Source organism: Talpa occidentalis, unplaced genomic scaffold, assembly GCF_014898055.3.
Source record: "Talpa occidentalis isolate TD23 unplaced genomic scaffold, MPIMG_talOcc4v2.1 talOcc4.17, whole genome shotgun sequence".
NCBI lineage: Eukaryota > Metazoa > Chordata > Mammalia > Eulipotyphla > Talpidae > Talpa > Talpa occidentalis.
In genome coordinates this window covers 49,136,147-49,150,933 of record NW_023601754.1, presented here as the reverse complement: position 1 = coordinate 49,150,933, position 14,787 = coordinate 49,136,147, and the positions used below count along the sequence as shown (strand labels likewise).

Sequence of the window (14,787 nt, the reverse complement as noted above, 5' to 3'; positions counted from 1 at the left end):
GTGGTCATGGTCAGTAAGGGCACAATGTTAGAAATAGTCCTGGTGACTAGCTGCCCAATAGGGCCAAATCTGTTTCCTCTGATCTTCAGCATTTATCTCAGGGATGTGGCTGATGCAAGAATTGATTCCCTGTTGAATAGAAGAAGACCTCAACTTTTTTTTTTTTTATGATTTATTTATTTGTTTGTTTGTTTATTTATTTATACAAGCACTGGGTATAGTCAGAAGCACGGGAGGGTGAGAATTCACCAGAGCCAGAGCGGGGAGCAGAGCAGGCAGAAGGACCGAAGTACACTGCTGAGGGGAGCAACGGGCGGCAGGAGAGGTCTGCGCACCATGTGGGACCCTCCTCCGGTGCCCGGGGAGCATCCGGGAATCGAACCAGGGCTGCAGAGGTTGCAGGAAGCTTCGTAACCCAGCGCTCAACCTCTGCGCCACCGGGGAGGCCCAGACCTCAACGTTTCTTATTAAATGGGTTCAGAGGGCCTCCCTGGTGGCCTACGGGTTGAGTCTCAGCACTACCACCACGATGGCCTGAGTTCAGTCCCTGGCCAGGGAGTTGACCCATATGGTGCAGCAGACCTCTCCTGTCTCCCCACTGCTCCCCCTCAGCAGTGTATTTCAGTAGATCCACCTGTACTGCTCCCCACTCTGTCTCTGGTGAATCCTCTCACCCGGCCCCCGCACCTAAGGCCTACACCCCAGCTCTTCTACACAAAATAAATAATAAAATCTTTAAAAAAATAAATAGACTCAGAAATGCCTGTCTACCTTAGAAAAAGCACACCTGAAGGATACGTCTGTCGTTTATGGAAAAGAAGATGTGATTGAGTTTTTGAGTCTCTGTGGTGGTTTTCAACCAAGGCTGTATGTTATCACCCTTAGGGGAGTTTTAAAACATGCCTGGGGCTCCACTCCAGAGTCAATCAATTAAAATCTCTGTGGGCAGGACCTAAATATAAGGATTTATAGATACTCCTCAGGGGATTTCAGTGCCCAGATAGGATTGGAAACTGCTAGCTCGTTGTCCACCTTCAGAAGGAATAAGCTGGTGTCCCCAGGAGTTCGCCTTGGAGTCTGGAGAAAGTGTGCATTAGGGATAGCTCCCAAGAGCATCACCCCCCAGCTATCACTCACTGCCCATCAGGAAGACTAATTCCAGGAAAGGAGACTCCATGCTAATACCTCAATCAGTGGTATTAATTTTATGAGTGCCAGAGTTACTGTAATCTTATCAGAACTTTCAAAATTTTATAATCTGAATTAATCTCTCACCTATCTAGCTGTAAACCATTCCCTCCCCATCCTGTCTTTACCTGTAAACCTTTCCCCCACTCCTGTCTACCTGTAAACCATTCTCCCCACCTGTCTTTATTAATTAATTAATTAATTAATTAATACATACAAGCACTGGGTATAGTCAGAAGCGCGGGAGGGTGAGAGAATTCACCAGAGCCAGAGCGGGGAGCAGAGCAGGCAGACTGACGAAATACACTGCTGAGGGGAGCAGCGGGCAGCAGGAGAGGTCTGCGCACCATGTGGGACCCTCGCCTGTGGCCAGGGATCAAACCGGTGCTGCAGAGGCTGCGGCAGTTTCGCAGCCCAGCGCTTAGGTATTGTTCAATGAGGTTACTCTGTGGTGTGGTCTGGCAGCACCAAAGTTAGGGGATTCTGCGTGTGGTCTGGATTGTGGGGTCCACGGGATTGTTCTCAGCAGGGAGGCTACCCAGGAGCCTCTGGGAATACACACCTGGAATCTTCCTGTGAGGGCAGCTGCTGAGTGCAAAACCCACACGTCCCCCAACTCAGCTGTAGGCGCCTGTGTGCGCCTCTAGTCTGCATTGTAGAGAGAACTCTGGTTGGAGAGTGGGGGAGGGTATGCTCAAAACGCCCTATCTGTGGGCAAGGCAGGAACCACAAATTTGACCAATAGCACCACCTTCTGGAAAACAAATCAGAGGTTCCCAACGTTGCCAGCCAACCTGGTGAGCTGTGAGAACTAGACAGGAAACCTTGAGAATCCTGCCACAAGGGAACCAGAAGAATGGAACAGGTATCCTAATACAAAGACAGAGGGAAATACCAGGAGACCCCTCCTGAAGGTGATCAGTAAATATTTAAAAAGTGTCCTTCGAATATGAAAGCACCAATGCAAAATTATAAGAACACGAAAAATCAAGGAAACATGACATCACAAAAGGAAAATAATAATTCTCCAATAACCGAGATCAAAGGTATGGAATTTTGTGTCACTAAGTTGTATGTAACTGTACTAGAATAACCTTTGTACCTGATGATACCATATGCAGGAAAGTTCCTTTTGCTGGCTGAAAACACCAACACTTTCCTCCTAAGTGACTCATCATTAAGAAATCTTGATTTTCCTCCTCCTTCCCACATTACGTTGTCATGACTCTCAACCCAGGGACTTTATTTTCCTCATCCAATGAATGGGAATCTCGTGATTATGTTTTTGTTGTTTGAGAACTATTCCAATCCAGATCAGATTTTTTAAAAATACTGTCCATACCAAATCTTGACTCAGTATCGCTTATTAATGAGTTACCATGATGGTGAACTTCTGGTCGTTGACAGGGTAGGGCAAGTTGTTAAAGATAAAATGATAAATATATTTACTGATGGCCAACATGTTTTGGCTAAACAAGGAGGTTTCTGAACCTTCTCTGTAATAATAATAGACAATCATTGTGTAAAATATTTGATGCCTGATACTATTAGAGAAATAGCTGATGTAAAGATAGAGGACCATTGTAAAAGAGATATTACAGAAACTAGAGGAAGATGCTTTAGCAGAGTATTAAGCTAAGCAAGCTGCTTTGTCTAAAGCCATCATATGAAGATTTGAGAACAAAGAGATCGATCCATGGAGACATTCAAGAATTCCATCATAAATAATTCTCAATGGAATTTTGAGTATAAACAATTGAAACAATCAAGCCGGAAGATGCATGAGGATAAGATCTTTGGCACAGGGCCTCCTTAAGTCTCAGCGTATCAAGCTATTGCCAGCCACTGCAGCATGAGTTCAATCTCCCACCAGGCAGCTGACCCACGTGGTGCAGCAGACCTCTCCTATCTCCCGGCTGCTCCCCTGTTCTGCTCCCTACTCTGTCTCTGGTGAATCCCCTCACCCCCCACACCTCTGGCCTACACCCCAGTTCTATGCATAAAAAAAAAAAAAGATGCTTGGCACAACACATCATTTCAAATGGACGCTTCCCACCCCCCCCCCACGAGATGACCTGTCACAGTTAGGACAAACTTACTACAATATTATAAAAACAATGGTGTGAAATTTTTTCTAGAATATCGGAAGCTGTAGCCATTTTCTGCCTTATCTAACACAGCCCTGCAAAGTGGAATAGATGGAACATGGCATGGAGCCATTTCACAAAGCTCCTTTGGGCATCTTCAAGTAGATTTTACGCACTTGACTCTCCCTGGATTGTGAATATGAGCTAGTAATAATACATTTCTTTTCTGCATGGGGTGAAGCATTTCTCTGTAGAAAAGTTAACATTCACAATGGCTAAAAAGTAGATTTTGTTTGCTGCCTATCCTGACTTATTCATGCTGTGATAGAGGAACACATTTTACTTGGATCGTTAATTTACTAATAAACATGTAAGGATGCTCTCTGACAATGAATTTCTTACTCCGAATTTTGTGGAATGGTGGAAAGAACAGTCAGGAGTATTAAAATTGAAATTTGCTAAATTGCTAGATATCCTTGAATTCTCTTGCAGTAAAGTACCATCACTAGTTCTATCACCCTTTGTTCCTTTTTTTTTTTTTTTTAAAGATTTATTTATTTATGCACACAAGAGATGGGGTAAAGGCCAGCGATGCGGGGGTGAGAGGATTCACCAGAGACAGAGTGGGGAGCAGAACAGGCAGATCTACGGAAATACACTGCTGAGGGGAGCAGCGGGGAGACAGGAGAGGTCTGCTGCACCATATGGGTCGGCTCCCTGGCCCGGGATCTAACTCGTGCTGCAGACAGAGGCTGCAGATGCCTTCACAGTGCTGTGCTTAACCCCCTGAGCCACCAGGGAGGCCCTGATCCTTCTTCCTTGATATTTCAGTAAGATTTCCATATATGTCGTTTCCAGTTGTGCTGCTGCTGTTAAGGATGACTTTATTTATTTATTTATTTATTTATTTATTTATTTAGTGTATGTTTGCAAGTGCTTTATTTTTTATTTTATTTTATTTATTTGAGGATGTCTTTAAAACCAAACCCAGGATGCCTATTTTAGTGCCCCACTTATGATGGTCATTTGGAAAGTTAAAGGGATGAACTTGCCACTCTGCTTCTTTGATTTGGCCTGATATTTTATTAGTAGAGGCATTCATCTCTGAAGAATTTTTTAAATTTAATGTAAGCTAAAAATTTTTTATTTTCTTACATCTTTGTTCATTTTTATACAATATTTGATTCCTCCCTTCAGGGGTAGTTCCGGTAATTCTCCCACCACTACAGCACCCGTGAACCTTCACCACAGTCCCTAGTGTCTTCCCTCCCCTGTTCTGACCCTTCTCCACCCCTGCTGTACGCCTCCGATCTGCGGTCAGACTGCAAGTTGTCTTTTCCCTTTGTTCCACCTATAAGTGAAATCATCCCATATTTTTTTTCTCCTTCTGATTTACTTCACTCAGCACAATCCCTGCCAGCTCCATCCATGTTGCTGCAAAGGGCAGGAGTTTATCTTTTTTGATCGCTGAGTCACATTCCATGTGTCTACAGGCCACATCTTCTATCTCTGAAGTATTTTAATCTTGCTGCTGTGGAACAGGAAAAAAATTCCTCTTTCATCTAGGTCACTGGGCCTGCCAGATAGCAAACAGATTACCAGGAGACCAAAGGAGTGCACGAGGGAGCTGAGGACAGTAGCTAGCTCGCTAAATAGTTAAAACAGGAAGCTCACATAACTTGGTAGGGAAAGCGGGGAGACAGGAGTTTCCAGGGGAATGGCAAATGTCTTCCTATAGGCAAAAAGTGGGTTTTTTTAAAAAAAGATTTATTTCATTTCTATATACATACAAAAGCTAGGGTGTAGATGAGAGGTGCTGGGCATAAGAGGATTCACCAGAGGAGTGGGGAGCAGAACAGGTGGATCCACTGAAACACACTGCTGAGGGGAGCAGCAGGGAGACAGGAGAGGTCTGCTGCGCCCAAGGAAAAAAGTAGATTTTTAAGAGAACACAGGGTTGCTGGTGAAAAGTTGGTGATGACATTTCTCTAGGTAAGTGCAAATGAACTTAGCACAAAAAAGACAGCCCGAAGAACCTTCCCTGGAGCAAAAGCACAGAAGAATCTGTTGGCCTCCCTGCATTTCACCGCACCCAACCCCACCCTGCCAGGCCCCGCCCTACCCACGCCCTGGTGTGAGCCTGTTGGTGCAACTGGCCCCAGCTTTGGTTCCAGAGCGTCATCAGCTCCTGACCAGCGTGGCTTCGGCTCAGGGACTCTGCCTCGGGGGCCCTAGACCTGCTTTGGTAAGTTCTGGGTGATCCTCCTCTGTGTGTTCAGGCCCTGCTGGAGGCCTGGGTGAGCTTCCCGGGCAGTTGCTGAGCTGCTTGCTTTTCCACAAGAGCAGGAGTGGGGAGCTGGGTGTGAGCAAGGGTGGCCGGGGTGCACATTGGGTAAAGGTTGCTTAGGGCTCATCCTCAAACAGTACTAACAGCTGAAATGTGTACAGGGCTTGTGGGGTGAGGCTGGCTGATTCAGTCTCCTAGATTGGGTGATTTATATATAAAACTGGGCCTTTGCTGCTCCCAGCAGCTTTGTGTAGCTGGCTCCATTATTAGTATTTTAAAAAATGGTGGACCTGAAGCCTATAATGGTGTGATCTAGTGTGAACACAATTTAAAAAAACAACAACTCCATCCAGGCAAGATGTTTTTTTAAAAGATTTATTTATCTATGCATACAAGAACTGGGGTACAGGCCAGAGGTGTGGGAGGTGAGAGGATTCACCAGAGACAGCGGGGAGCAGAACAGGAGGAATGACTGAAATACACTGAGGGGAGCAGCAGGGAGGCAGGAGAGGTCTGCCGCGCCATGTGGGTCAGCTCCCTGGCCGTGGATCGAACTCGTGCTGCAGTGGCAGCGGACAGCTTCATAGGTTGTGTCTTAACCCCTTGCGCCACCCGGGAGGCCCAAATCAAAGCAAGATTTAAGGAAGTCCCATAAACAGCCATGAAGATACAGCAGTGCAGATAATTCACTCCCAGCTTTCCACTTCAGACAGAACCTCGACTCTGTTACCTAGGGACTGGAGACAGTCTCTGCCTTCCACAGCAGGAAGTTGTGGCAGCAATCGCCATAAAAGGGAAGGCTCCAGGTTTCCTGCCCCAGGTAAGGAGAGGTGGAGCCGAGCGGCCAGGTGAAGATACAGAAGACTGGCAGGACACACAAGGGAGACAGAAGGAGCAGACAGGCTTGTGAAGGAGGGCACGCTTGCTTCTGGGCTTTGGACTTGGGGCACAAGGAAGGACATGTGGAGTCAAGATGTGTACAGACACTTGAAAGACACGTGGGTGAGACGGGGAGGCTGACAATGGCAGCTTTTATCTTGATTTGTTCTTTAATTCCACTCCTTTCGTCCCAGACTTGGCTGGCCCTTTCTGCCCCTTTGCTGTGGGTCCTGTCAGTAGGTGCCTCGGTCTCACAGCAAGCTTTTGGGCCTCAGTGACCCCGCTTTGTGCAGCCCTGTTTGGCTGGGCATTACCCAGGAGGGGATGGGTAACTGGGTGTTTCATTGGGAAACTCTTATCCTTTCTCCTCCCCTCTCTATGCACAGTCTTTCTATTACAGGTCCTTCACACTAAGAGTATGCTTTGTCTTTATGCGGTGGATGGCAGAACACCTCTAGAGCATGCCAATTTGGGGGTCCCATGGTGCCCCTCAGTCTGCTCAGTAACAAAATCAGTGGAAATTGATTTACTGAGTAATGATCAGAGTTTGCAAGTTCTCATTTAATAATAATTTTGCTTTCTTTTTCATAAAAATGAACATAAAATTTACCATCTTAATAATTTTTCAAATGTACAGGTCAGTCAGGTTATTTACGTTGACTGTTGTCAACAGAACTCATTTCATTGGCAAAACTCTCTCCATTGGCCTCCGTGGTGGCGCAGCGGTTGAGTGCTGGCTTGCGAAGCTGCCCACAGCCTCTGCAGCGCCGGTTCGATACCCGGCCACTGGGTGAGGGTCCCACATGGTGCGCAGAACCCTCCTGCCGCCCGCTGCTCCCCTCGGCAGTGTACCTTGGTCCTTCTGCCTGTTCTGCTCCTCCCTGCTCTGGCTCTGGTGAATTCTCTCATCCTCTCGCACTTCTGACTGTACCCAGTGCTTGTATAAATAAAATAAATAAATCTTTAAAAAAAAAAAAAAACTCTCTCCATTAAGTACTTTTTCATTGCCTTCTCCCCCAGCCCTGGCTACTTCCATTCTGCTTTCTGCCTTTGTGACCCTGACCACTGGAGTCTTTCTCCGAGTGCAGTCGCACAGTATTTTGGTCTTTGGCAAAGGGCTAAGCTCAGTAGCCTGATGTCTTCAGGGTTCAGCCGTGTCAGAGCCCACCTCAGAAACTCCTTCCAGAAGACTGACATTTGCTTCTCTGTACACATGAAGTCTGCTCACCCCTTCCTGTGGGGGAGTGGGGTTATTTCAGTCTTCAGCTGTGGGGAATAGTGCTTCTAGGCACATGGGTGGAGAGATGGCCCTTGGAGACCCTCTTTGGTTCTTTGGGATTGTATCCAGAGAGTTCGCTCATAGGATAATTCTATTTTTAATTCTTCGAGGAAGAATTACATTTTCCACAGCAGCCGCGCCATTTACACTCCTGCAGACTGTGCAGGGGCTCTTTGGCAGCATCTTAAAAAGAAGAGGCCCAGGGTAGGAAATGTGTGTTTGCAGAGTGGTGAAGTGGGGAGCATTGTGCCCCAACACAGGTAGTGGGGGTGGTGATCATAGTTTGCTGGCTCTTGAATCCCTGCTTTTTAAAAATTATTATTATTAATCGATTAATTTTTTTCTTATGTCGTTGTAGTCCCCACAGTTCTCCCACCTCCGTATCACCCGTGAACCATCACCTTAGTCCCTTGTGTTCTTCCCTCTGCTGTTTTTATCTCTCTTCCTCTCCCTCCCTTGGCGGATGCCTCAGGTCCATGGTCAGCCTGCTAATTTTGAAGTTTGGTTTGAACCAAATGCTAACTTGTTGCATTGGCAACACCACACTTGATAAATAGGAGGCGTGGAGCAGGCTGCACAGTGCAGGATGCTCCTGATGAGCAAGATCCTGGCCTTTTTATTTATTTATGCATACAAGAACTGGGGGACAGGCCAGAGATGCCTGGCCTGGGGGTGAGAGGATTCACCAGAGACAGAGTGGGGAACAGAACAGGCTGATTGACTGAAGCACACTGCTGAGGGGAGCAGTGGGCAAGTCAGGAGAGGTCTGCTCGCCATGTGGGTTGTTCCCTGGCTGGGGATCGAACTCCTGCGGCAGTGGCTGCAGACAGCTTCATAGGTTGCGTCTTAACCCCTTGCACCACCAGGGAGGCCCTAGATCGATTCTTTTCAAGCAACCCTTGCAGTAAGTTTGAGACATCAAACACCTGCATTTGAAGGAATGTGGCCTGGGCTCTGGAGAGTTTCCCCAGCGTGTCCCAACCGCCTGGTCCCCGGACTCCGTGGTGTCAGGGACTGTGTCTCCGCCAGGAGCATGGGTGCACGGGCATCTTAGTGACCTGCTCATTTTCTCCGCAGATCTTACTTCGATAGTTCCTCAAGCCCATGAAGATGCTGTGTCAGACTCTTCACCAGTTTGGCCAGAAGTTGGTCCGCAGGCGGCCCCTGGAGCCGAGAGAGGGGTCGGAGAGCCGCTTGGCCCGCTGCCTCAGCACCCTGGATCTGGTGGCCCTGGGCGTGGGCAGCACCCTGGGGGCAGGGGTGTACATCCTGGCCGGCGAGGTGGCCAGGGAGAAAGCGGGCCCCGCCATCGTCCTCTGCTTCCTGCTGGCCGCCCTGTCTTCGGCGCTGTCCGGGCTCTGCTACGCGGAGTTCGGCGCCCGGGTGCCGTGTTCCGGCTCTGCGTACCTCTACAGCTACGTGACGGTGGGCCAGCTGAGCGCCTTCATCACTGGCTGGAACCTCATCCTCTCCTACGTCATTGGTGAGATGGTGATACCCGGGGGGAAGGTGTGGGAGGCGTAATCAGGAAAAGAATCGGGGAGCTGGGCAGCCGTAGCGGTCCTCCCGGTTCCCGAGCATGTGACCCCCTTGCGAGAGCTGTGGGTGATCATGCGGGAAAACCCCAACTCATGCTGCGCACCCCTGTCCTGCCCTTCTTGCCTGACTGGAGCAAGAATGAGGAAGAAGAGGGAACTGCGGGCAGTGGGGGAAGAGGACGTGCTTGGCAAGACTCATCCCGGCAATGCACTGAGGCCTTTGCTCAGTTGTCGCCATTGTGAGATTTCCCCCACTATCTACGATTCAATGTTGGGGGACTCCCTGGTGGCCTAGGGGTTAAGTCTCAGGCTATTACCACAACGGCCTGAGTTCAATCCCCAGCTAGAGAGCTGACCCCCAGAGCACAGCAGACCTCTCCTGTCTCCCCGCTGCTCCCCTCAGCAGTGGATTTCAGTAGATCTGCCTGTTCTGCTCTCCACTTTGTCTCTGGGGAATCCTCTTGACCCCGCACCTCTGGTCTGCACCCTGCTTTTTGTATGTATAAGTCAATAAAATAAATCTTTAAAATAAAATTTTATTGTCTTTTCACTCCCACCCTATTACACGTCTCTGTTTGCATAGTTGCATAACAGGTATCACCTGAAATGTTTACCTGTTTTGTGAATCATGCACAGCTGTTCTCCGCACTCCAGGCAAGAAACTGCTGCGATTAGGTATCCTGTCTATGTTCTCTTTGGCATATAGCAGTGGCTCAATTCCTGACTGTCAAGGACGCCCCTCTCCCGTCCGCAGGTGCGGCCAGTGTGGCCAGGGCCTGGAGCACCACCTTTGACCACCTGATTGGAAGCCACATCTCCAGGGCCCTGGAGGGAAGCCTCTCTCTGCATTTACCCCCACCTCTGGCCAAGTACCCAGACTTTTTTGCCCTGGGCCTGGTGCTGCTGCTCACTGGTGAGGCAGGGGTCTGCGCTAGGCTGGGGACTTGGGGTGTGGAAGGTACTACGGTGGTACCATGGTGGCTTCAATGACGTTCTGGGCTGGATTCTACTGTGTGGACAGCTGCTGTGGGCATTGCAGAACGTGTGTGTGTGTGTGTGTGTGTGTGTATATATATATAAAATATATATTTTATCGTTGTTGGTTATTTTCATTTTCATCTTTTCTATCATTGTAGGATGTTGAGCTTCACCCTTGTCTCTACTCACTAGATGTCAGTGGCACCCACTCCCCAAATAGAGTCAATGAGAAAGTCTCCTGTCATAGCCCCGTGCATAGTCAGAAGCTTCACCAGAGCCAGAGCGGGGAGCAGAGCAGGCAGAATGACAGTACACTGCTGAGGGGAGCACGGCAGGAGAGGTCTGCGCGCCATGTGGGACCCTCCTCAGGTGGCCGGGGAGCAGCCGGGGATCGAACCGGCGCTGTGGAGGCTGCGGGCAGCTTCACAACCCAGCGCTCAACCGCTGGGCCACCGGGGAGGCCCAGCCCCGTGCTTCTTGCAGGACAAACCATTCAGCTGAGAACCACTGACTTAGAATGAGAAGTATCTTCCTCTGGACTGAGACCAAAAAATATTTTTTTAATTTTAACTAAAAATCACCTAATGTAAAAGGCTTAGTCATTCCATTATTTTTATTCTACCTTTATAAAGCATCATTGACATTCAAATTGAAAGTGTACCATGTGCTGGTTTTACACATGCATATATTTATTATCTTGCTACAGTAAAAATTACCAAAATAAAAAAGGTTATGCTTACATATGCATGTATATGTTAGCACAAAAAAATATAAGAAACTAACCAGGTAGGGCCTCCCTGGTGGCCTAGTGGTTAAGTCTCAGTGCTATCACGCTGTGGTGGCCTGAGTTCAATCCCTGGCCACAGAGCTGACACACAGGGCACAGCAGACGTCTTTTGTCTCCCTGCTGCTCCCCTTAACAGTGGATTTCAGTGGATCTGCCTGTTCTGCTCCCCACTCTGTCTCTGGTGAATCCTCTCACCCCCGCACCTTTGGCCTACACCCCAGCTCTTCAATAAATAAATAAATCTTTTTAAAAAGAGAGAGAAAAAGAAACTGACCAGGAGCACTTGGCGCATTTGTAGTGACTCCCATCCAGTGCCAGTACCTTTTTATTCCCCGCAAAGGAAACTCCGTGCTCCTACAACAGCCTCTGCCTGTTCACGCTGCTACCAGTCCTGGTGCCACCCTTCTCCTTGCTTCTCAATGGGTTTATTTCAGATGTTTCATATTCCACCTCCCGCACAGGAATACTGGCTCTGGGAGGCAGAGAATCCGCTCTGGTCACCAAAATCTTCACGGGTCTGAACCTCTTGGTTCTGGGCTTCATCATCACCTCCGGCTTCATAAAGGGAGATGTGCACCACTGGCGGCTCACGGAGCGGGACTACAAGTCGGCCGCTGAGCACAATCACACCTCCAGGTTAGGGGTCACTGGGCCACACTGGTGGCTGTGGGGGTGCAGGGTCGGGAATGTGGTGGGGAAGGAGATGTAGGCCGGGGACCAGGTGATGGGGGATGGAGCCGAGGCTGAGCGGCTCCGGGGTGACCCCAGGAGAGAGGGTTGAGCACCCCCATGTTTTCCCTCCCTGCAGCTTGGGCCCTCTGGGCTCTGGAGGGTTTGTACCTTTTGGCTTTGATGGGATTCTCCGAGGAGCAGCCACCTGTTTCTACGCCTTCGTTGGTTTCGACTGCATCGCCACCACGGGTAACAGTCGTTCTGTGTCACATGAGTGCGCTGGGCGCAGCCTGCCGTGTCTGGGGCCAAGGGGCTGGACGGCAGCCTGGTCCGGGATGGATGGACAGAGGCTTCTGTTCTAACATGTTTCCTTCTGCCCGTCCTGCAGGAGAAGAGGCTCGAAATCCTCAGCGGTCCATCCCCCTGAGCATCGGCATCTCACTCTTCATCTGCTTTTTGGCATATTTTGGGGTCTCAGCGGCTCTCACGCTGATGGTGCCCTACTACCAGATTCACCCTGACAGCCCCCTGCCCGAGGCGTTCCTCAAGATTGGGTGGGGCCCTGCCAGATACGCAGTGGCTGTTGGCACCCTCTGTGCGCTCTCCTCCAGGTCAGTGTCAGCTTCCTCCCGGGGGGCCTGAGATGCTGGGGTCCAGCCCTAGGCTTGGAGAGGAGAGGGAGACACCGTAGTCCACGCGGGCTGCCCGGCAGGCGCCCTGGTCTGTCCTGCTCCCACGTGTCCTGACACACGCTCCCTTTCCCCGCCAGCCTCCTGGGGTCTATGTTCCCTATGCCCCGGGTGATCTACGCGATGGCAGAGGACGGGCTCCTTTTCCGGGGACTCGCCCGCATCCATGACCGCACTCGTACCCCCGTTGTGGCTACCATAGTCTCAGGAATTCTTGCAGGTAAGTAACAGAAGCCCACTCCTGGGGTGCAGGCCAGAGGCACAGGAGGTGAGAAAATTCACCAGAGACAGAGTGGGGAGCAGAACAGGTGGATCCACTGAAAACACTGCTGAGGGGAGCAGCGGGGAGACAGGAGAGGGCTGCAGCTCCCTGGCTGGAGATCGAACTCGTGCTGCAGTGGCTGCAGATAGCTGCATGGTGCTGTGCCTAACCCCTTGTGCACCAGGGAGTCCCCCAAAACCCAATACTCCTTTGCTCAGTTCCTAGACATGGACATGTCCAGTAGTTCTCACCCCTCCCTGCCCTGTCTGTGCCCTTTTTCCAGCACTCATGGCGTTCTTCTTCGAGCTCACGGACCTCGTGGACCTCATGTCCATTGGGACTCTGCTTGCTTACTCCCTGGTAGCCTTTTCTGTTCTCGTGCTCAGGTGAGACTGCGCTACACCTTGATTCGAGGTGGGGACCGTTGGACCCTTGGGGACTGACTGGGGCTAATCCTCTTTACCTTCTACTAAGTGGTGCTGCTATGCTTAGTGTAGGAAAAGAGGTGGATTCACCTGTCTAATGTTGGGTGAGTAGAGCTATTTTTGTTTTTGTTTTTTTTTTTTTTTTTAAAGATTTGCCTATAGAAGAACTAAGGTGCAAGCCAGAGGTGCGGGGGACAAGAGGATTCACCAGAGACAGAATGGGGAGCTCAATAGGCAGATCCACTGAAATCCACTGCTGAGGGGAGCAGCAGGGAGACAGGAGAGGTCTGCTGCTCCCTATGGGTCAGCTCTCTGGTGGCAGATGGAACTCAGGCTGTGGTGGTGATAGTGCTAAGATGTAACCCGCTAGGCCTCCATGGAGGCCCACTAGGGCTGGCTTTAACCTTGCCTTAACACCTCACATTCAGATACCAACCAGAGCAGAATGAAACTTTCACCCAGAATGAGAAAATGGAGGTGGAAATGACTGACATGAAACCTAAAGTTGATGGACATTCTTTGGAATCTGTACCTGAAGCTGGAATCTCCAAGGGACTAAAGAGTCTGTGTAACCCTCTCAGCACTGTTCCCACACTGAAATCTGGCCAGATTGTCTATGGATGTGCCTTATTGCTTGGTGAGCAGTGGCATTTCTCTTTGGGGCGTTCTAAAATTGACAGCATGGGTGGGAGTGTGTGACTTTGGCAGCTAAGGAAGAGTCTTGGCGATTTGGTTGTCATTATCATGGGCGGTTTTGGTGTAGACCTGAGCCAAGACTGACATATGTGGCTTCTGGACTTGGACCTGCTCTCCTTCTTGACCCTTGCAGCGCTCCTGCTCATAATCTTGTGCCTGATACTGTCTCAATTGTCCAGTCATCTGTCCTCTGGAGAGCCAGTGTCTATAGTAGTGACTGGGCTGCTGCTGGTGGTCATTTTGGGGATCACTGTCATCATTTGGAGACAGCCCCAGAGCCCCATTCCACTTTACTTCAAGGTAGGTGGCCTTCTGTCCCTAACTTCCACTTGTGTGAGAGAGCTCTCTGCATGCCTTGAGGACTAAACATTCTTTGCTGGACCAGGTGAGAAAAAGATCCTTGATCAAGTCAGTGGGTCATTCCCTGATCCACATGCAGTTGCTGGTTCACCTGCCAATTTTTATCCCCGAGGAAACATGTCATGGGATACCCAGTATGAGTGGGCAGGGAGTGCACACCCTGAACAGAACTGGGGTCTTCTTCCCACCAGGGGGAGGATATCTTCTATGGAGAGATCTGCGTGTGTTCATTGCACTGACTTCCTCCACAGGTGCCTGCTGTGCCTGTCATCCCACTGTTAAGCATCTTTGTGAATATTTACCTGGTGATGCAGATGACTGCTGGGACCTGGGTTCAATATGGCGTCTGGATGGCAATGGGTAAGTGACTTTGTATAAGAGACCTCTTGGCTGATGGACTCCATCACTGCAGCCATTCCCCAGAATTGTCCCAACAGTGTAAGTGGGAGTCCCTGAATATATATTAGTTCATAGAGGACTCAATTCTTGGTCTTATTTCCCTGTAGGGTTTGTCATATATTTTGGATATGGGATCCGATACAGCTTGGAGAACAAGAATGATCAACAGCTACCGACTTCCAAGTCACAAACTCTTGACAAAAACAGTGCCAGAGTAGCCTAAGCAGAGGCCGATGCTGTGTGTGAGGCCTCTGTGTCCTG

At 49.6% G+C, this 14,787-nt stretch overlaps 1 protein-coding gene across 1 annotated transcript; it reads left to right on the top strand.

Annotated features, from left to right (window-relative positions):
- Positions 1-8,810: 8,810 nt before the first annotated feature.
- LOC119248724 (cationic amino acid transporter 3-like) lies at positions 8,811-14,749 on the top strand. Its single transcript, XM_037515600.1, has 11 exons — positions 8,811-9,203; positions 10,013-10,171; positions 11,485-11,659; positions 11,832-11,944; positions 12,084-12,306; positions 12,465-12,604; positions 12,930-13,032; positions 13,500-13,708; positions 13,901-14,067; positions 14,379-14,487; positions 14,634-14,749. Exons 1-11 carry the CDS (start codon positions 8,825-8,827, stop codon positions 14,747-14,749), a joined length of 1,893 nt encoding a protein of 630 aa, XP_037371497.1. The 5' UTR covers positions 8,811-8,824.
- The last annotated feature ends 38 nt before the right edge of the window (positions 14,750-14,787 follow it).